Source organism: Gobio gobio, assembly GCF_949357685.1.
Source record: "Gobio gobio genome assembly, chromosome: 6".
Classification (NCBI taxonomy): Eukaryota; Metazoa; Chordata; class Actinopteri; order Cypriniformes; family Gobionidae; genus Gobio; species Gobio gobio.
The window spans coordinates 20,143,837-20,168,025 of NC_137102.1; the positions used below are offsets into that span (position 1 = coordinate 20,143,837).

The 24,189-nt window shown below is 38.5% G+C and overlaps 1 protein-coding gene across 1 annotated transcript in view; it reads right to left on the reverse strand.

Moving 5' to 3' along the window:
- Positions 1 to 23,814, reverse strand: part of gpr158b (G protein-coupled receptor 158b) — a 70,465-nt gene extending 46,651 nt beyond the window's left edge. The window contains exons 1-2 of the mRNA XM_079818572.1: positions 22,678 to 23,814; positions 6,918 to 7,023 (exon numbers count right to left, since the gene is read on the reverse strand). Coding sequence (XP_079674698.1) covers positions 6,918 to 7,023; positions 22,678 to 23,573 — 1,002 coding nt within the window. The 5' untranslated portion in view covers positions 23,574 to 23,814. The remainder of the gene's footprint in view (positions 1 to 6,917; positions 7,024 to 22,677) is intronic.
- Positions 23,815 to 24,189: the final 375 nt, after the last annotated feature.

The window sequence follows — 24,189 nt, forward strand, 5'->3', positions numbered from 1 at the left end:
ACCGACCCGTCTGACCTGAGTAAGTATCAATCTCTGCTCTCATCCTTCTCAGATGAAATCCATGCAGCTAAATCTTCATATTTCCACAACAAAATCAACAGCACCTCAAACACATGCACATTCTTCAAAAAATTCAACTCTCTCCTCCATCCTCCTCCACCACCTCCTTATCTGCAGATGATTTTTCCAATTTCTTCATAGACAAAACAACAACCATGAGCAGTCAGTTCTCACCCCCACACACACAGGATTTTAGATCAGCCAAATCCACAGCCGACCATCATCTCTACTCATTCTCTACACTCACTGAGGCAGAAGCAGAGTCCTGCACGGGTCCGATTTTGTAACAGCACTGTAACAACAGCGCTAAATCAAATCCGCACCCGACCCGACCCGCTTAAAATAGAACCGACGCCCGAACCGCACCCGCAATAAAACCAGTTTAGCATATCACATTATAGACACACTTACAAAAATGTTTATTGCCAGCATACAGAAGTTATTACACGACCATTAACACAAGAACTTCAGCAGGGACATTTTAAAACGCTTAACGTGGCTTAATGTAGGTAAGACACTGTTATTAAGAGACCAAACTCAGTAAACATAATACTAATAACGTATACTATGTACAAAAAAATCAGATGAGCCCAGAATATGAACGCAACGTGTTTAATTACACGTTAAGCGTTTTCCTCCTATAGAAAACCATTATAAGAAAACGCTTAACGTGACTTGATGTACTAAGAATTGTTATTAAGAGACCAACCTCAGGAAACAAAACAAAAAGACTGTTCGATAGAACTGCTTGTGCTTGGTTTTGCTGTTGGTCACTGATTACTGCTGTTTTGCTGTTGGTCACTGAAGCCCTGCGGATTGCAAAAGCTGATTCCAAATCATCAGTCCTCGTCCTGCCTTTGACACTGTGAATCATCAGATCCCTCTCATCACTGGGCATCACAGGGATTCCACTCCACTGGTTTGAGTCCTAAATCACAGGTAGGTCTTTCAAGGTTGCCTGGAGAAGAGAGGTGTCCAAAGCACATCAACTTACCACAGAGGTGCCTCAGGGCTCAATGCTTGGACCTCTCCTCTTCTCAATTTACACTACATCACTGGGACCCATCATACAGGCACATGGCTTCTCGTACCACCGCTATGCTGATGACACACAGCTCTACCTTTCATTCCAACCAGATGATCCCACAGTAGCTGCATGAAATCCAAGCTGCCTGGCGGACATCTCGGCATGGATGAAAAAACATAAACTGCAGCTTAACCTGGCAAAGACTGAGCTTCTCGTCTTCCCTGCCAATCTGCCAATACAACATGACTTCCGCATCCAGCTAGGTTCATCTCTGATCACCCCTTCAGGGTCGGTCAGAAATCTTGGTGTAATCTTTAATGACCAGCTGTCCTTCAAAGACCACATTTCAAAGACAGCTCGGTCATGCAGGTTTGCGCTACACAACATCAGGAAGATCAGACCATTACTAACAGAGCATGCAACACAGCTTCTCATCCAGGCCCTGGTCATTTCTAGGCTTGACTACTGCAATGCGCTTCTGGCTGGACTTCCATCATGAGCGAGCAAAATGCTTCAAATGATCCAGAACGCAGCAGCATGTCTTATCTTCAACAAACCCAAAAGGGCCCACGTCACACCATCTCTCTGCACTGGCTACCATTCGCTGCTCGCATCAAGTTCAAGGCGCTGATGCTTGCTTACAGATCCACCACGAGCTCAGCTCCTGCATACTTTGACTCGCTCCTACGAGTCTACACCCCCACCAGAAGCCTTCGCTCAGCTAAGGAGCGACGGCTTGTGGTTCCATCACAGAGGCAGAAAATCCCTTTCCAGAACATTTTCATTCACCGTTCCCAGCTGGTGGAACGATCTTCCCACCTCCATCCGAGTTGCAGAATCACTGACAACATTCAAAAGACAGCTGAAAGCTCACCTCTTCCGTGAGCCCTTAACCTCACCTTAAAAAAAAAATAATTTTCCTTCTATTTTCCTCTACTCCCTCCCTACCCTAGCGTATGATGCACTGTGTAATGTCCAAAATGTAGTACTTCAGGCACTTTTTGTGTTTCGTTGCCTCTTCATGACGGATCGCTTCTTGTACTCCTCAGTTCTAAGTCGCTTTGGATAAAAGCGTCTGCTAAATGCATAAATGTAAATGTATCATTAAATTATTATTTTCCTTTTTTTTTTGTAATCTGAAGACATGGTTGGGATTTGGGATTATTACTTTTGCTGTTTGCACTATTTTTGTCACTGTTTGCTCCATGAGAATATGAATACAGAAGCTGTGTTTACTAGACTAGAAATCTAGACATACCCATATAATTTGCAGCCAGGGCGTTTAACAATTCTCCGTTGGCTTGCAAGCTGGAAAAAACAAACTCTAGTCAGGCCAATCACATCGTGTATAGAGTTGTGGTTTAACATAATGACGGCAGAGTTGTGGCGGTTCCGCATGCTACCTGAAAACAAAGAAGCTGGCGAACAGCGGTCTTTCGAAACGGCTTTGGCCACAACTCTGGAAGACTTGGAGTTAAGCTTTTCTTTGAGAAAAGAACAAAGAACGGCACTGAAGTCATTCTTAAAAAAGTAAGATGTGTTCTTAAAAAAGGAAGACAACCGTTTATCCCTCCCCTCGAATTGAGCCCTGCCAATGGTGTGTTCCCAGACCCAACATCTTGATGTGGGTCTGGCTTGTCAGGTTATGTGTTTACATTTCAAAATTGTCATTGATTTGATTTAGTATTGTTTGTATTGTGTGATGTTTTTCAGCACAGTTGCACTATTTAAACATTACCTGCACTTTTACAGAAGAAAAGTATATTTGCAACTTTTCCATTTCTGAAAAGGCTGGTGTTTAAATTTTTTTAGACAGTTTTTTAAAACATTTTTTTATTATTTTGTTATGTTACTTTCTATAATTTGTTTATTATAGGAGCCTATTTGATGATGGTGTTTCTGAGGCTCTCAAGAATGCATGCAGCTCTTACTTGTAGCCAAAAGAATGGGCAATAGTACTACATTTATATTGTCATTGATATTATCACAATAAATACCAGAAATATTTTGATATATTTTTAAGTCCATATCACCCATCCTTAGTTCACAGCACCATTGTTGCGCCACTGTTGCAGTGAACTTGCACAATGTTCTTGAATTAATTGTATGCTGGCCTGGTAATGTGGGAACATCGATTTTACATTCTGGCGCTGAAAAAAACGAACTGTGATTGGTTGCTTTACAAGTCTATCAGACGTCCTTTTGGGTGGATGAATATGAATATGATTTAATAATGCAAGCCTTGCTGCTTTCCAGTGCAGATAAATGTGGGCGACCTGAGACATTTAAAAATATGACTACATGCTTCGAAATCTTCAGGAAGAGCAGAGTGTCAGCATCAGCAGTTAGAAGATCATTCTGTCACTGAAGACCTGCCGACATAAAACGCCTGCATTAGGATATATTTGGATTTGTATGTGAATGCATGGCAGCTCACCTTCCGTTCACTTCATCCAGCATTGCTGTGATGAGTTTCAGTTTTTCTCAGCTACCATTAACTGCTTCTTATGACACATCAACTTTTTATGAGAATATGTAAGCACGGCATTGGCTTTAGAATCAGTGGTCTAACACAGTAATTCTAAACCTTTTTGACTACAAGGCCTCCCATTGTCCACAAAAATATTTGAGACATAGATTCTGTAAAATAAATTGCAGGACTCTTTTAAGAGCTGAATGTTCCCAGTTTTAAGCAAAGAATTTACAGGACTTTCCAGTTGTTCATTATTTGCTGGATGAGGATTAACCCCTAAACACATACCTTTGGGCTTTACTGACTCGGCCGGGATGTCATTAGACATCAACATTCCTAGTATTCCTCAATCAATTCATTAGATTACAAAATTAATACAATTATAAAAGAGTGCCTGTTTTCCCATTATTTTTTTGTAAAAAATTTGTATAGGGTCGCTAACAACACTAGGTGTGCAACTCTATGTATATTTTTTTCTGCACAACAATAATTTAATCTTTGATGACTTAATAAGTGCAATTAACCTTTATTCCACAAGGTGGCAATGTCTGATACACAATGATGAAGTGACATTTCACTTATAGTTACTGCAGGCAGAAAGCAAAAGAATAGTTGAAATGAACTTGAAATGGCTTAGCAAATTCACTTGATGGTGGATCTGGTGAAGAAGCTGTCAACAATCAAACTATTGATTTTGACAATGTTGAAAATTATAGTTTCGAGAATATGTTTGAGATGGCGAATGTGAGCCAGATGCTGAATGTACTGAAAAATGAGCTCTGACCAGGACAGTGATGATGGTATAAAACATCTGCTCAAACCAAGCTACAAAAAGGTAACAAAATATGCTTCATTTTATTCTTCTGTAATTGATAGTCTAATATCAGGAGAGTTTTATTTTATCACGACGGGTAGAGATCCATCCATATTAGATATAGATCCGGGTCGCTAAAGACCCGAATATGTAATAATGATTGGCTAAACATTAACGCATTTAAGGGTTAAGATAACAATGTTTAAGAATATGTTTACTCGGTTTTACTTACAAATTTCTACCCAACAAAATATTTTAGTGATTGGCATACTGTAAGTACACAAAACAAATATTCATTACAGATTGAATTGAAATGCCTGATTTGACTTGTTTAAAATCATTTTAAGTCATCTTGAGTGCCCCTATAGCGGGCCCCGGCCCCATGGTCCATGGTCACTTGTCTGATTTCGGATTTCGATTTCTGCATAAACTGGTGATAAAATATGATTTAGTATTACCAGACATTTTACCAGAAAATATAAGGCCATCTGTAGCTCAACAGAAGTTGTGTGATGCAAAAGGACAACGATCCAAAGCACAAGAGTGAATCAACACCACAATGGTCTTAACAGAAGAAAATATACGCCTTCTGGAGTAGATCAACCATAACCTGGCTGAGACGCTATGGCATTAAAGATTCTTTATATACAGATTTATAAAGAGGAATTGTGCAAAATTCATCCATTTTGATATCCAGGGGTTCAGCCAATTACATTTTTTGCTATTGCAATTGCAATTGTATTGAATTACACAGTGTATCCATGCAGAGCTTCCTGAATTATACAAGAATCAACTGGTCATTGCATAATTCATCTTCATCTTAGCAACAGGAATACAAAGTTAAAGCATTGTTCATTTCTGCCAGTCACAGTTATACATAGTAGTACACACAATAAATCTTGATTAAATCTGACTTGAGCAAAACTAAATTAAACAGAAAACTGTTCAAAAAACACTCTTTTAATGTGACATGACATCTTAATGCAGCAGTAAGTTACTGTGGAAACATGTTTTAATCCTTTAAACTGTAGTTTGCCAAGCTACAATCGACCAAGATAAACTAGTCATGCTATTCTTTTGATGAACTGGTAACACTAAGGTTTACAAATTGAACTTTATTGTTAAGTGTTACCAATAAATTAGCTACACTACAAGCCACTAGCAAAAATACATTGGAGCAACTAAAACAACATATATATTCATCATACTATACTGCTACAGAAATGCACATTTCATACTGATGCAGAAATGCCAGAAGCAGGTAAACAATTTTTCTGCCAAAGAAAAGAAATGGCAGCTATTACAATTTTACTGTTAAAACTGCTTAAATATTGGGTTATTTCTCACCAAAACCTGTCAGACCACTTGGAAAAATGATCAATGAGCTGAGCTGCATGTACTTTTGCTGAAATTGAGTCAGTAGGTACTGTCATTGTATTGAATTCACCCAACTGGATATTCATTAAATGATCTCCCTTTGTGTTCCACAGATAAAAAGGCACTTTCTGATCATGAATAGTTGAGCTTTCCCTTTAAAGTCTTAAATCTTCAGTTTTAGCGTCTACTACTAATGAGGCATGAGAATACGCTCAATGATTTTACTCAACAATAGCTTTCTGCAGACAGCCAATGAGATCCACAGTATAGCACAACATTCCCATTACAACTAATGAAGCGGAAGAAGCAGTAAAAGGAAAACTAGGAAGGAAAAGGCTCGCTGCATGTGACAAAGCTCTGATTATATGGTGTAGACCTTGGACATTTTCTGCCTCAAGTCTCCAGAGCTTTTTTCTCTAGCTATAACAGAGAGACTAATATAGTCTAACATCCACTCAAAACATTACTCAGGTTAATCCACCTCAGGAAAGTCATTGTGGGACATTTAGTGCATATGATTCGGGGATGTGCTCCTTCAAATGTCAAGCCCTGAGCTGATGTTGCTCAACTTGAATGACAAGACAGATTTTAAGAGGCATGGTCCTGCTGTCTTAGGAAGACATGAGGCTATAAATAGACTCTCAACAAACACACACACACGCACATGCTTCTTTTCGCCTCTTTCTCAGATGGTGGCACACAAGTATTTCTTCTTCCTCAAACACAGGAAACCCTCTCAAATATAATTTTGCTTCAGTTGCTGTGTTTGGGAGCAAGTGTTGTGCTTGTGAAGCCTGCTGTGCTTTTCCTTGCTGCTTTTCCTCTGGTTTTCCCATGAGTGTGACCACATAGACATGGAGCATGGTCAATAATTTAGTAAGCCCACTGAAATCCATTATACTGCATTTATAATGGATCACAGGAAATTCTCCTCTACACAAGAAAACAACTGGGCCTTGCAAACCCAGTCAAGTTCACACAATATGCCATCATATAGATGACCGACCGATGTATCCTCATGATTTTTTTCTAGAGAAAGTTTACAAAAGCTACTTAAATGTCCTAATTGAACTAAGGCCTAATCCTGGCGTGAAACCGGGCCTTTGAGTGTTATTGTGATACTTATATTCTTATCCTGTGTGTTAGTGATAAGATTGCACACTCACCTCCATACTTGTCAAGTTACAGCGATGAGTTCCTGCAAACCAGCCACTGTTGGAGCACTGGTCAATGTCCACATCCTGTATATTAACATCTACACGTACAACTCCTCTACAGACGGACAGAGAGAGAGAGAGAGAGAGAGAGAGAGAGAGAGAGAGAGAGAGAGAGAGAGAGAGAGAGAGAGAGAGAGAGAGAGAGAGAGAGAGAGAGAGAGAGAATCACAAAGAAGAGAGTTAGCAGTGGTCACAAAGACAGAGAAAGTATAATAATCAAAGTTTTAGGTATACAGTTGTGGTCAGAATTATTGACAACCCTAGTAAATATGAACAAAGATTGCTGTAAAAATAAATCTGTATTGTATATCCTTTTGATCTGAAACATTTGCAAAAAATCTAACCTTTCATTGAAGTAAAAGAATTGCAAGTGGGGTAAAGGCAATTCTTTTATCGTAAATGAAATAAATGCTTTTCTCCAAAACACGTTGGCCACAATTGGCACCCTTTTATAAAATATTTTTGCAACCTCCTTCCTATGCCTGAGTTTGGAGCACACCTGACAAGATATCAGAGACCATTCCTTCAAACAGAATCTCTCCAGATCCTTCAGAGTCCCAGCTCCATGTTGGTGCCTCTTCTCTTCAGTTCACCCCACTCATTTTCTATAGGGTTCAGGTCAGGGAACTGGGACGGTCATGGCAGAAGCTTCATTTTGTGCTCAGTGACACATTTTTGTGTTGATTTTGATGTTTGTTTTGGATCATTGTCCAGATGGAAGATCTGACCACAGCACCAGGTCCTTTTTGAAGGTCTTTTTGAAGACTCAACAAATCTCTGCAATTCTCCAGCTGTGATCCTTGGAGAGTCTTTGGCCTAGGGGTGTGCGATATAGACAAAAAAGGATATCTCGATATTTTCTGGGATTTTCTCGATAACGATAATTAGACGATATTTTGCTGAGTGTGTTCTTGTGCTGGTACCTTGGCAGGTGTAGAACTGCCGTGGTCAGCTGACTCCTAAAGTTTATGATATTCTTCATATTCTGTGTGGTGGTTCAGGTCACAGCAGTGACAGCAGTGACAGAAATCTTTTTTTTTTACGTTTATAAATGTATTTTTTAAACCTAACTATATGCATGCATCATTTTTGTGTCAATTTCATAAATATAATAAAAATGTATTATAATAATAAGACACAATAGGGCTGTTACCAATCAAATTAAATAAGAATCAACAAAATGAATCTTTGCAGTGCAGAGGAAACACAGAAGCTGCATCTGAAGTGGCATTTAGATAATTTCCACACGGTTTAATGCAGCTCAGAGGTGACAAATTAATAGCATGCAGTTAAAACATAAAATGTTGAATATTGATATTTGAAATGAATTAAAACATGAACAGATACTTTAACTGTGAAATTAAGTAGGTGGCAGCAAGTCACTGTTAATGAGTGAGTCATTGAGATTCATTCAAATGGCTGATTCATTCAGGGAACGAAGCATTTTACTATCTTAATCTATCTTAGTCAGTGAATCATTGATTTAACAGATTCGTTCAAAAAGCTGATTCATTCAGTAAGAAAACACCGCCGTGTTTTGCTCAGAGGCGCAGATACAGTGCTGTGTCTTTGTTTCGAACTATTTTCGGTGGCGAAATAAAGAAAAAACAGTCAATGAGTTTAAAATGTAAGTCACTTAATATTAACAATATCACATTTGTTATCATGCTGACACCTGGAGAAAAACTATTTATTAACTATATTAAATTATATAAATATATAAATCACGTGCATTCTAATGCGCAAACGCACTAGTCTAATGCTGCATTCCAGTTAACCCGTAACCCGTGTTTTTCCAACCTTCTACCCATGAAAGTGCACTGGAACGGCAGTCAAACCCGTGACTTCCCACCCGTGAACTTGTACTAGATCGATGTACTCCCAGTTACACGCTCTGACATCACATAGCCCGTGAAACAACAATGGCAGCCCCTACGGATGCAGTGGGAATATACAACCCCAAATCAGAAAAAGTTGGGACAGTATGGAAAACGCAAATAAAAAAAAAAAGAAGTGATTTCTAAATTTACTTTGACTTGTATTTCATTGCAGACAATATGAACAAAAAATATTTCATGTTTTGTCTGGTCAACTTCATGTCATTTGTAAATATGCATCCTTTCCTGTCATTCAGACCTGCAACACATTTAAAAAAAAGTTGGGACAGTAAAGCATTTACCACTTTGTAATGTTGCCATTCCTTTTCACAACACTTAAAAGACGTTTAGGGACTGAAGACACCAAGTGATGAAGTGTTTCAGGTGTAATTTTGTCCCATTCTTCCTGCAAACAAGTCAAGTCAAGTGAAGTCAACTGTATTTATATAGTGCTTTTAACAATGTAGATTGTTTCAAAGCAGCTTTACAGTGTTAAACAGGAAAATAATGCAGCATAATTTTATTCAGCTGTATAGCCATTCTGGAAAAAAACGCTGATGTCATCAGTTCATTTCAATTATCATACAGTGACAGTGTGGGATTTAGATCAATAATTAGATCAGTACTTTAGTTTAAATGGTTAATTTAGTTTATTAATTAGATTTATTTCGATGTTTAGTTGAAACATTTTGTGTCCCCAAGTCTTAAAGGGGCTATATGCAACTTTTTCCCCAAAATAAACGTAACAATAGCCTTTTTATTTTACCATTTATGACTCAAACATCTCCTGATGAGCATACTGACACCTTGTCCGCTCACAGTGGGTGCACCTATAAGCCTGTATCCTATTTTTCCTATTTTCTGGCGGGTCGTCTTTTCCCGCGCTGTCTGCGGATGTGACGTCACCACCGCTGCGAGAGCGCGCAGAAAATGAGAGCAGTTCTGTTTTTTGGCCACAGGTGTCAGTCGCAAGTTTAAATTTCAGAAAAACGCATATAGCCCCTTTAAGGTGGGCAAAAGTACGGGGTCTTCTTGGGCAAAACTCTCCTCGCACCGTGCATTATAGGACGATATAGACACACGTCTTTTTCCAGGCAGATTTATAACATCTGTAGTTGATTGGAACTTCTTAATTATTGCCCTGATGGTGGAAATTGGAATTTTCAATGCTTTAGTTATTTTCTTACAGCCACTTTCTATTTTGTGAAGCTCAACAATCTCTTGCTGCTCATCAGAACTATATTCTTTGGTTTTACTCCTTGTGATGGATGATTAAGGGAGATTTGGCCTTTCTTCATATTTATACTCATAGCTATATTATAGTCATAGCTGGACAATTTCATGTTCCTAGTCACCCTGATGTGCTAACAAATGTACATATTAATGGGAATATACTTCAGAGATATTTTACTCATAAAAAATTCTAGGTGTGCCAATAATTGTGTCCAATATGTTTTGAAAGAAAAACATTTATTTCATAATGTAATAATTTTAGTCGGCATGAAAATCAACACATAATGTGGATTCTGTTCCACCTTTGCAGTGTAAAGAGAGCTATAGGTGAGCACAAATTATTATGTAAATATGCAAGAATGAAATATAATTATGCGAATATTAAGACTTTTAAGACTACTCTTGTCAATCTAGAGTTAAAAAAATACTATCCATGCTTAGAGTTTATTTATGTTAAAAGCTAATACACTGTATTGGATGTATTTTGTTATTTTACTGGACACTTTTAAATTGTGAATGAAAGGATTTTATATAGTATACTTATTTATTTATTTATTATGAATTAACTGTAAAAACTGCTGTGCGGGGACACTTAAAAAGGATAACATTAAAAAACACATAATTACCCATACAATAAAAAAAATCGTAAATCATAAAAATCTTGTAATATTTATTCATCTACTTAATTCAAAGAAAATTAAACTGACTTAAAAAATTTGTTGAATCTTGTAACATAAAAAGAGTTAAAGCAAAGTAAAAACACGTCTTCATAACTTATTGATCATATACACTCTAAAAAAAGGTTCTATATGGCACTAAAATTGGTTCTTGGCTCGTAATCATAGAGGAACCTTTTTAAGTGCTGTATAGCACCAATTTTGGTGCTTCAGGGGTGCTTCAGCGGTTCTTTTGCTAAGGTGCTATATAGCACCACTGCCTAAGGTGCTATATAGCACATGTTAAGATATGGTGCTATATAGCACCAAAAGTGGTTCCTCTATGATTACAACGAGGAACACCTTTTAGTGCCATATATAACCTTTTTTTTTAGAGTGTAATTTTGTGAAGCATGTGCTCATAGAACAGACTGTATGAAAACATCCTTCATAAAAAAAGTAAAACTAATGCAATTCAATTTAAAGAATGCAGAATGGACAGCTTGTTAGATACAAAAGGAAGCTTGATGCATCCAATAGCTTCTGCAGTTTTACTTTTCATTGGTGAAAAATACTCATCTCATTATGAGCTGGGTGCAACTTTGCAAGGGAATTTCAATGTTCTTCCCCAGGGAATGAGATGAGATATCATTAGACTGAACACTCAGACTGGAAAAAGAAAAGCGTTTTATCACCTCTGCATGGGAATATTCAATCTGATTTGCAAATGCTGCTGGTTGTATGATGTAAGTCACTTTCTAACTAGAAGGGGGAAGGCAGCTCTCCGGTTCATTATGTGAAAATAAGAATTGTTGCCTTTTACTTCAGATAGAGGTCCATTAGAGGGGCTTCTCTTTCACTGTTCCATAAGGCATGTTATCTGAGACCTGTGGACCATGCTGTTTCATATTGACTCAGTGTTCTCTCACAAGCGTTGCTACATTTTCAGTATCGCAAAGATTATGGTGTCTGTTATTAAGGCACACTGTAACATAAAACTAACATACTTACTATGTCCCTGTTCATGTTAATGAAGAACCACATCAGTCTCCACCATCTAATTCAACTATCTCTACAATCAATGCATTACTGTAAATGAACCTCTCCTTTCCATTCCCTGACTGACAACAGCATGAGGGATTAGACCTAAAGTATGTAGAGCCCAACTTGAGACAGCATGAAACATTTCTGTTGCCTGAACAGTATCCTGTGGTGCTAGCAAAGCCAAAGTGGGTTTCATTCCCAGGGAACACATGAACTTGCAAAACATAATATGCTTTTTTTGGATAAAAGCATCTACCAAATGCATACATTTCATGTACATGAAAAAATGTACTTGTCTTTTGGCATGACAAGTATGTTTACTTTCTACTTTAGTACATTTTTCAAGTATATGTACTTTATCAGTGGTCTTCTTCGGAAAACGTTTACTTCACAACACTCCAAAGCATACTTTTACTTTTTACTGCACTATGTTTCATATTGAATGTCATTTAATACTTAATTACATTAAAAATGTAGTTGTGATAAATCATGAAAATATTTTTTTACATTGTAGGATCAGAGGAATCTTTTCAAATCTTTTTTTTAAATTCTCAACATTTGTCTCAGATGGCCAAATCATTGCCAAAATCGTACAGTGTGAACACGGCTTAAGACATAACCGACTGCATTTGCATGAATAATCACTAAGACGGGCATTTTGACAATTTTGAGTGTATTTGGCCATATACTGTAAGCTGTGGAAGAGAACTGAATTCTGAAGGATGGCGTGACACTGAAGACTGAAGAGTAATGACTGATGAAAATTCAGCTTTGCATCAGAGAAATAAATATATTTAAAGTATGTCAAAATAGAAAACAATTATAATAATATTTCACAATATTTTTTATTACATAAATGCAGGCTTGTTGAGCATAAGAGACTTCTTTCTAAAACATAAAAAATAGTAATGTTTCAAAACTTTTAACTGGTATTATATACAACGATCACACTGGCAGGTGAAGTGAATAACATTGATTATCTCTTCATCATGGCACCTGTTAGTGGGTGGGATATATTAGGCAGCAAGTGAACATTTTGTTCTCAAAGTTGATGTGTTAGAAGCAGGAACAATGGGCAAGCGTAAGGATTTGATCGAGTTTGACAAGGGCCAAATTGTGATGGCTAGACAACATTTGTAAGGTCAGAGCATCTCCAAAACTGCAGTTCTTGTGGGGTGTTCCCATGTCTGCATTGGTCAGTATCTATGAAAGTGGTGCAAGGAAGGAACAGTGGCGAACCGGTGACAGGGTCATGGGTGGCCAAGGCTCATTGATAAACGTGGTGAGCGAAGGTTGGCCCGTGTGGTCTGATCAAACAGACAAGCAACTGTAGCTCAAATTGCTCAAGAAGTTAATGCTGGTTCTGATAGAAAAATGACAGAATACAGCGTGCATCACAGTTTGTTGCGTATGGGGCTGCTTAGCCACAGACCAGTCAGAGTGCCCATGCTGACCCCTGTCCACCACCGAAAGCACCAACAGTGGGCACAAAGTCTTATCCAGTGTGAACTGGACCACGAAGCAATGGAAGAAGCTGGCCTTGTCTGATGAATCACGTTTTCTTTTACATCACATGGATGGCCGGGTGCATGTGCGTTGCTTACCTGGAGAACACATGGCACCTGGAGGCACTATGGAAAAAAGGGAAGCCGGCTGTGAGAGTACGATGCTTTTGGAAATGTTCTGCTGGGAAAACTTGGGTCCTGCCATCTATGTGGCTGTTACTTTGACCGTACCACCTACCTAAGCATTGTTGCAGACCATGTACACCCTTTCATGGAAACGGTAGTCCCTGGTGGCTGTGGCCTCTTTCAGCAGGATAATGCGCCCTGCCACAGAGCAAAAATGTTTCAGGAATGGTTTGAGGAGCACAACGACGAGTTTGAGGTGTTGACAAATTCCCCAGATCTCAATCCAATTGAGCATCTGTGGGATGTGCTGAACAAACAAGTCCGATCCATGGAGGCTCCACCTCGCAACTTACAGGACTTAAAGGATCTGCTGCTAACATCTTGGTGAGTCCATGCCTCGTCAGGTCAGGGCTGTTTTGGCAGCATAAGGAGGACCAACACAATATTAGGAAGGTGGTCATAAGGTTATGTCTGATCGATGTGTGTGTGTGTGTGTGTGTATGTGTGTGTGTATATATATACTATTTAAAATGTTCTTATGCAATTGTGAATGATTTTTCAGAACTGTTTCACACTGACTTTAAGTTGGCTTTACTTAAAGGTATCATTCCTAAGAATGGATACATCATGTTCCCATTGCTTTGACTCCAGAAATCCATTTTATTAGAAGACTGAGAGTTCAAGTAAATATCCTTTTTCCTCTTTGATTTTCTTTTCATTTGGAGCCGCTGGGGAGCGACACTGATTGTTATTTGCATGAGCCCCTAAATCATTCCTCCCTGCTCATTTCCACCCGTTTCATTTTCAAATAGTGAAGGCCCACAAGGCAGAAGCCATCTGTCAGCTGAGATGTGAAACAAACACCTGCAGATAGCTTGAGCTGCCAGTACTCTCTCTTATCTTTAGGCAAAGAAAATGGAGCATGAGCGGGAGAGAGAGAGAGAGTCACAGAGAAATGAGACAGAGAAATGTGAAAATTATCTGGCTCAGTACATTCGTCTTTCAAGTTGAGGGACGTTAACAATGTTTACAATCCTTTTCTCAAACTCTATAATAATGTCTTGATGATCAAGCATTTAAATAACTTACACAAGGATAAAAATAACTGATGTTAAACATACTGCAAGAAAAAAATGAGAAAGGTAATCATAGAGTTTCACAAGACAAAATCCATGACAAAACAATATATTTTCTGATGTGACACCTCCTGCAAGAAACAAAGCTCCCAATTAGGCTTGCTGCGATAGTCAGTGTTGCCGGTGTTACCGGTGTTCAGGCGAATACAGGTTACATCACTTGCCCACCACGGCACTGTCATTTTTATTTTTTAGTAATAAAATAATTTAGTTCAGTTAGAATGCAGGCACTACAAATAAAAACTGAATGTGTCTGCTCAATACAGTGTGTACACGAACGCGAGTCGTAGCACAAACGCAAGAGTCAGATTCACGGTGCTTAACTTTCATTGGAATTAATTGAAAACACTCGCTTTGCTCCACAACGCTCTGTTATGAATGCCAGAGCAGCGGTGCGCATTTTACTTTCGGTTTAAAATTAGCAAACCGGTGATCCCGGTTTTATCGGTGTTGTCACACGTCGATTAACCGGTGTGAAAAGTTCCTCGCCGTCACATCCCTACTCCCAATAAGACTATTATGCTTACAATTTACACAACTATGTGCATTTCAGTGAAAACTGTAGCTTTTTATTACATATAACAGCATTGACAGCCAAATGTGTTAAACACCTCTTTTTTTTATTTTGGAAATCCTGATGCTTGACTGATTGTAAATCCTCACAGATTTTACAGTGCATGTTGTAGATTACAATCCATCATAAAAAAAGACATAACTACAGTACATTCTCAGCATCAGATTTTGTTGCAAGAGTATAGTCATATTCACCTTGCAATGTTTTCAATATCATTCCCAATTACTTATCCATCAATAACCTTAAGAGCAGAGAGGAAAAGTTTATTTATGTAGATAGTTGTTGTCTTAGTTCACATTCAAGGGTTTAAACAAGCTTTTGGCAAACAGATGCATGCATTTTCAGCTGGAAGTTTTGTTTCACGATGGGCAGGTTGCTTTTGACAGGAGTTTTTAGACTGAGACAAAAAAAAAATCTAGCTGTGAGAATGAGTTGGTTTGTTTTCAGTTTGATAGACAGTAATAAACCCCACATGTCTGGCTCTACTCTGAAATATCCATTGCTGAATCATGCCAATTTATGCAACAGACCAGTAAAAACACAATACTAACCTTATAAGACTAGGCAATTAGAGACCTTAATTATAACACTTTGAGAAGGATGCTTCATTGTCTTTGTAAGAGATGTAATGTGAACAAATTAAACAAATGGAATGAAACTAAATAGGAGCTAAACTGCACAATGGCCTGAAAATTAAAGGTCCCGTTCTTCGTGTTTTTTTGAAGCTTTGATTGTGTTTACAGTGTGCAATATAACATGTGTTCATGTTTCGCGTGTAAAAAAACACAGTATTTTTCACACTATTTACTTATCTGTATACCGCTGTTTCCACTGTCCTAAAAACGGCTGGTGATTTCCTTGTTCTATAAAGTCCCTCCTTCAGAAACACGTAACGAGTTCTGATTGTGCAAGCGGTTCCTGTGCTGTGATTCGACCACAGCTTAGCGCACGTGAAAGCGGTTCCTGTGTTGTAATTTGAGAGCAGCTTAGCGCACGTTGGAAAGGTCACGCCTCTTAACGGAGAGATGTATGCGTTCAATAATAGGCTTGTTTGAGATGCGCCTCGCCTAGCCTGAAATTCAGCCGAGACTAGGCGGCTGCAGTGAGGGGAGGAGTGAAAAAAGTGCAGGCAAGCCGGACAGTTCTCTCTTCTCGTAGTGGATCAGACACCTGCGAGATCAAAGGCGGATATCGCGGGATTCACACTCGTGCGCTTTGTTGCTGATAAACTGGATGTAATTTAAGTTCTGTTACTTTTATATGAAAATAAATATTATGAACAAGACACCCAAAGTTTTTGTTATTTATTTCCATTCGAAAGACGTGTTTATCAATCATTTTTACTTTAATTAGGCCTACATACATGTTTGTATATATATATTTTTATAAATATGACAACAATCACATAACCCACAGAGAGATCGCCTTTGTTAGAGAGTTTGGGAATATTCACACATAAAAACATGATATCAGAGTTTTAAAATCAAACATTTTGAAAAAGAACCATACATCACGGTTGTTTAAACCAATAAGCATTAAGCTGTGTCGTCAGCAAGTCGTTTCCCATCATGCTTTTGCTCCGCGCAGTCGGTGGAGAGCAACTGCGCTCGACTGCAAAATCCGACACATCCGCCTTTCGCTCGCGAGAGTTTTTTGACATACGTCGGCATGACATCAGAGCAAGGCGGACCGCCCTCGGACACTTTTCTAACCGGCATGCATCTCGCGCTGATCACCGGTGATCGGTTCTGCGCAGATTTCGCTCATCTCAAACAAGCCTAATCTCTACAGCGTCCCTGGGAAAGCCAAACAAAGGTGATTTGACTCCTGGATGAAAATAACAGCGTCTCGATGACATGGCGATAAACACACTCAACGCAACAGTTCCTTTTCTCCACGCGACCGTCCGCTTCTCCACGTGGGACAGCAACAAGACCGCGCCCCCTTTTTCGCGTTTCTTTGTGGGCGGAGGTTAGTCTGTTCTACTGCTCTACTGACGTGATTAAAGAAGGAAGTACCAGGATGTAGTCCAAGCCAGCCGTTCGCTGTAGGCTTTGAAAGGGAACTTCTGTTCAATAAAATATCTCGCTTGGCATTGAACTTTGAGCTTTATAATTTTACAGGTATTATTTATGCTCTAACAGCAACATTACACACTAACTAAAGTTTGAACAATGGAATCGCGAAGAAGGGGACCTTTAAGGCAGCGGCTGTTTGCACGAAGTGCAAATATCAATAGATGCTATTTACACCAAGTGTATAGCAAGTGAAAATAAAATTTTCTTAGTGATAGAGGATATTTACACTAAGTGGAAATAGCTGTAGATGTTATTTACTAAGTGAAATAGCATACTAAGTGAAAAAAGTGATATTTTCTATTTACACCATGTAAAAGTAGTTATTTGCAATATGTGTAAACAGTAATTAGATGCTATTTATACGTTATTTTGACAGATACATACTATTTGCACCTAATTATTATTGTACATAAACATGATGCAATAATAACATAGTGTAAATTATTGTATTTATTAAAAGTATTAAATGGATGCAACCTTAATGGGACAATAAAAGCCCTCCCTACACCTACCACTAACCCTACACAATAAATGCTTTTATTATTATTAAACATTTCGCAAGGCACTTTATTTCCATTTTTAGAAAATGTTCAAAATTTGTATTGAAAGTAAATGCCTTTCCGATGTGATATGTGATAGGAAAAGAGAGAAGAGCAAGCTCTGCAAAAGGCGGATTCGAACCCGGGTTGATCGCGTCAAAACCAAGATCATTAACCCTTATGCTTTACTGACTACACCACTGAAAACATTCAAATATGCTCCTTATGTTTTTAAATCTTGCTTTTCCCAAACAGGGATTGTTAGGCGGACCTAATACGAATAGCACTTGTCAACAAGGCATGCTATTTACATTTTGCACTTGGTGTAAATAGACACTCTGGAAAAATTAAAGGGGTACTTTTCTCGCTTTTATGTTGTTCTAAACCTGGGGTGCGTTTCATGTACAACAAATTAAAGGAATAGTTTACCTAAAAATGAAAATTCTGTCATCATTAGTTGCTCGAAACTTGTATGAATTCTTTCTTCTGCTGAACTCAAAAAATATATTTTGAAGAATGTCAGTAACCAAACCGTTGATGGGCCCCATTGACTTCCATAGTATTGTTTCCCTACTTTTTCCCTACTGAGTTCAGCAGAAGAAAGAAATTCATACAGGTTTGGAACAACTTGAGGGAATAAATTATGACAGAATTTTCATTTTTGGGTGAACTATTCATTTAACTCACTGTTTAACTACCATTGTACCACATCCCTGGAGAAATCAACTAGCTAGTTATGGCTGCTTACAGAAAGTGTAATAACTTTGTCGCACATCCGTCATTCAAAACACATTGGATCAACAATATAGACCTGTCATAACTTTTTTATGAATTGATTGGTTTGAGATCGCATTATTAGCCCCTTTCACACATTCTTTACTGGTAAATTACCGGTAACATATCATGTGTGAACAGGACCTTTTCAAAATTCCGGTAAATTGGTTCCAGCAATTTACCAGTAAGGGAAGTTGTAACATTACCAGTAAATTACTGGTAATGTGCTCTGTGTGAATGCAGAATGAAGATTACCAGTATATTCACATATGGAATCAGAACGTGCTGACGTAAGAAGTCTGCTTTGGGCCAATCATAAAGACTTATGAAGATGATGTGATTACTCTGTGCTGTTTACAGTAGTTTTTCTATTAAAATATGCGTTAATCATCATCTTTGACCATTGCGCCATGTCTCGCAGCTTTTTCAACTTGTCGTGCTCAAGACCCAGCCTTCTTTTCCATTCATCAGCGCTGTGGGCTGTGGCTCTGCAGTTGGAAACGCGAATGTTGTGTTTTTAAATCTTTCCCCGCCAGCATTTTTTTTTAAAAAGTTGCCACTTAAATATGGGTAAGTTTCATAAAAAAGCAACATTTTGAACAAAAAGCTGAGAAAATCACGTTTTTGTCAAAGACTACATCCAGATCATATTCAGAATGATGATCCAAGCACAGATGGAGTAGATCGAGTCCATCAAAGCCCCCAAAACGTCACAGTCCTATAGCTCGTTCTGGTCGACATTTCATTCATAACATTAGGCAGTTTTGATTTATACTGTATACTGTTTAATATTGATGATCACGTTATTTTACATATGCATCTGCTTACATACGATCGCTTGTTTTTTTTGCGTCTTCTTCGCCTGTGTTTTGATCAGGAGATTCTGTACTCGTTCAGAAGATGCGTAATAGCGGCCCTAGCGTATAACAGTAAAAACACGGAAACATGGAAAATTCCATGTTTGGCGGGGAAGCGTTTTCTCACAAATAATGAAAAATTACATGTTTGGCGGGGAAAGAGTTAAGAGCAAACGGGAGTTCTATTTGATCATCTGTTATGCCTGTCACTCAGACGTCAAAAAGACGTTGTCAAATTGAACAGATGGGGAAACTGATGCGCTTCTCCTCATGCAGGCGGATGAAGACGATGGTGCAGCGTTTAAAGATCATTTTACGATGACTGACAACACAGAATTTACCGGTATTTTGCTGCTGATATGTGAATGGTCTCTTACCGGTAAAAAACGAGAACATATTTGTGTATTTACCGGTAAAGTCATTCTGGTAATGTTACAGTAATTTACAGGTATTGCTGTGTCAAAAGAGGATAATTGTCATATTATTGATGTAGATCATTAACATGGCATTTGGTGAATACTTTATTTTTGCATTCTGTTTTTTTTTTTTTTAGATGTCTGATTAAATTATGGATTCCCGGTTACGTCATACGCCCCACACTGTAACATTTCTTTTTCTATTTTGTTTTCTATTAACAGTGATGTAGGGCTTACTGTACAAAACAGGCAATATTTTGTATTAGGCAGCAGGCTATTTCAGTTTTGTACTGTAATACACAATGCATTGGGCTGGTCCAATTGAAGCAATAGCACAATGGTGCTGAATGGGTGTTTCACAGTGAATATAGGAGTTTGAGCCTTTCCATGTTTGTCGGAGTGTTTTCTCTCACATCCAAATCACCCGAAGAGACCGATGAGCTGGAACTGAACAAGTTGGAATGACGTTTGAGAGTGATAATAAGTGAGTGATTATAAACGTATTAACGTTAAACGTAACGGAGAGAGTAAATCTGTTGATTCACTGTATTACATAATATATTCCCAACTTTCAGTGTTTATTACAGGCTCTCAGTCTGTGTGTTTATTGGTTAATGGATGGTTTTGACCATATAGTGCTCGTTGATGGGAGAAAAAAAAGAATTGGTCATATTTGTTCTTAAATGTTGTTCATTATTAAATGTATAAATTGCAAGAGACGCGAGGTTGGATGTATTCGAACAGCCACAAAAGACCAACTCTTCGCCTACTGATTAATGTGTAAACATTAGGGGAAGCACGCTTGACAGACGGGATTTAAACTCTGAATAAGTGTGGTTTGAAGATGAAAAACGTACCAAGCATAATGTTCTCTCACCATTCCTGATTTCTAACACACACTCATTGCATTAGACGAGGTCTCCATTCGAAATAAAATCTTATTTTATAAATTTTTTAGCAAGATGAGAAAATGGAGAGGCTTGTTAATATTTAATGTTCTATTATGTTGGTATTTGGTGTATGGTTATGTTAGTGGTTTTGGGGGTTATGCATTGTGGTAAAATGTTGAGCTTGTGTTTACATTGAGGACCTGCTAACAACAATTTCAATTGCTTTAATAATAATAAACCAACCACTCTGATAGTGCTCTGGATGAAACCATCACTTCTGGATTGTCAATAAACATCACATGTGTAAAGAAAAAATATAGTTAGTTTATTGTTATGTAAATCACACGACTAAACAAGAAGCATTAATTGTAGGATTAAATGAATAATTAAGTTTTAATGAAACCCATTTATTTACGTTCAACTAAAACCATGCATTCAAGTTAAATAAACACCATTGATATTAGTTAGTTGTACATGGTTGATTCTATTGGGTTTTACTTGTTTCAATCACGTGGAACCACTGTCCATGATTGAGTCTAACTATACATTAAAAAAAAAATGTTGTTACCGTTTTTGACTAATTAATGGTATTGCCATTGTGGCACTCACATAACAGGTCAACATGTGTTCAGTGAACTTTTTGTAGCCAAGTTATGTACCAACAGAAAGTGACTTAATAAACCAATATTCACTGGAATTTGCTCCTTACATATCAAGTGGGTGAACAGCTGATTTACCACGCATTAAACATAAGCAAAGTTATTGCATATATATACAATCTAATTTATTTGCTCAAACTAAAAACTTGGGTAACACTTTAGAATACTGTTCCATAATAAATGAATAACTACACAGGAAAAAATGAGTAATGCAATATTACCATTCTAGTTATACTACTATTAACTAACAAGAAACTCTGATTAATGAATTAGTACGTAATCACTCTGTTGAATTAGGTAGTTCACTAATCAATAACTACTATTTTTTTCATACCTCACAGAGGACTACAGGTTCATAATTAACATGAATAATGCATAATTAATTCTAAAGTGAAGGTAATGGTAACCCACTAGTAATGACTCTAGTGTTACTAGAGATTTACTAATGATTTGGATCAGTATTCTAAGGTAAAAACATAATAACTCTATATAATCACTGAAATCATTGTAAGCTTTTGAGATTTTTGTAAGGTTTTGGATAGTAACATTTAAGTAGTTAGTGGGTCACCATGATTTTCACTTTAAAATACTGATCCAAGTAATCAGTATAGTAACACTTGAGTCATTACTATCCAAAACCTTACAAAAACGCCAAAAGTTTACAATGACTTCAGTCAAGAGAGTTATCATGCTATTCACTTTAGAATACTGATCCAAATAATTAGTAGTTCCTTCTGAAGGATGTAGTAACACTTGAGTTACTACTAGTGGGTTACCATTACCTTCCCTTTAGAATTAATTATGCATTATGCATTATTCATGTTAATTATAACCCTGTATAGTAGTTTATACCTGTATAGTATAGTCAGTCTGTGTTAATGTATTAGCCTGCTACAATTTGAAAAGTTTGTCTTGACAAACTTTGATGTTGGGTTGAGAAAACATGACCAGACAGTTTGAAGTAGTTATGAATGTTTTGTAGTTTTAATGTAGTTTTAAAGGTTTTGAAGGCAGTCTCGGTTTTGAAGGCAGTCTCAGAGATAGATAGATAGATAGATAGATAGATAGATAGATAGATAGATAGATAGATAGATAGATAGATAGATAGATAGATAGATAGATAGATAGATAGATAGATAGATAGATAGATAGATAGATAGATAGATAGATAGATAGATAGATAGATAGATAGATAGGAAAACCTGGTGGTTGTAGCTTTAAAGCTAAGGGTTATAGAGTCCGACAGTTTAATTAATAATTCATAATAATACTATAATAAAGTTCAAATCAAAGAATAGTAGCCTATGTTGGCTTTCTCAAGCCAACACAAATACCAGTGTCTTACCTAAACTCTGGCGCCGTGTTATTCAAACCATAGAAACCCGCGGAGAGAGTTAAAAGCCAGTGCGGCACAAAACTGCCGTGCTTGCACTCTAGATAGGGCGCAGACCACTTGACATGACTTCTGTCTAGAAAATATCCTGCCTGGGCTACTGGAAAGCCTCGCCTTTTGGCCAGCCGCTGGGGTCTCTTTCGGTCCCGGAACTCGTTGTACCAGTCGGACTCAGACGTCCTGTTTTTAAGGCGATGGCGCGCGGTGGTGGACAGATCTTGAAGCACTATGCGCTCCTGCCCTCTGGTCGCCTGGAGAAACACCTGCGGACCAGGTGCCTCGCGAGACTCCGTGTGAAATGTGACCACTGCACGGTGGATTTTAGGATTCCCTTCCAACATACTCGTCACCAGCGCGTGGTACCACTGGATATCCCTCCTCAGATGCTGCTCCCTGGAGGTGTTGGACTGCAGGAGCATGTTTAGGAAGTTGGTGGCGTGCGCCATGGTGTCGAGGACGCCGTGGAGGGAGGAGTGCGAGGCGGCGTGAGCTCCACCGCGGAGACTGCTCAGCTCATACCGCCGTGAACAGCTGACATGCTCCAGGGTGGATGAGTCCCCTGTGTGCAGGAAAGCGGTGACCACACGCGGTAGGTCCTCCTCGAGCTTATGCGCCACCGCCGCTCGCTCGGTGCTGGAGGGGTTGGAGATGGTCGGCTGCTGGTGCATCGTCTCCCTGGTGCTGTAAATTGGATATCTAGTCTTGATTTCAGGTTCTTTATCGCTCTCAGACCATTCCACGTAGCCATAATTTGATCCGTTCGCATTTCCAAATAGCAGAAGAAGGTAGAGCAGGAATGCATCCATACCTCGACGCCAACAAGGACCGTGAACATTCTCCATTGACATTCACTTCATAAGTGCGCCCATTCCTCAGCTCAACGTAAACAGACGCGCATTCTCAAAAGTTACTCAACTCTAATGCTTCAATCAGACAATTCTACACACGACCACTCCACCCACATCTGTGGATCAACTGGCATTCTGTGGATCGAACGCGTCAAGCCTCATGCGTGTAGATTTTAGACTGTGGCAAATATCTACAGCATCGTTTCTGGCGTGGGTTACTGTAGCGTTCACTACTCCCATCAGTAACGAATGCTCGCTCGGAGCTGGCGGGGGGCTGATTGTTTCCCAAAGCCTCTTTCCCGTATTGGAGACTTGTGAATGGCCATCGCTCCTGCCAATCTTGTGTACTGGGTGCGGTGAAGAGAGACAAGGGATGTTGGTACGGGATGTTCTCATGGGTATATGTAGCATTTTACATTATTATAGGGTCAAAGCCATCATGAAATCAAAATGGACAATTCATGTTTTTATGGAATATTGCATTATTTATTATAAATGATTTATCCATGCACAACATTCGTTTTTTTTTTTTATTTATTCATGTGCCTTCGTTTTCTAAACTATTCCCCTCCCCTTGCATCTCTTCTGTGATGACGTGTTTACTGGCGCGAGGGAG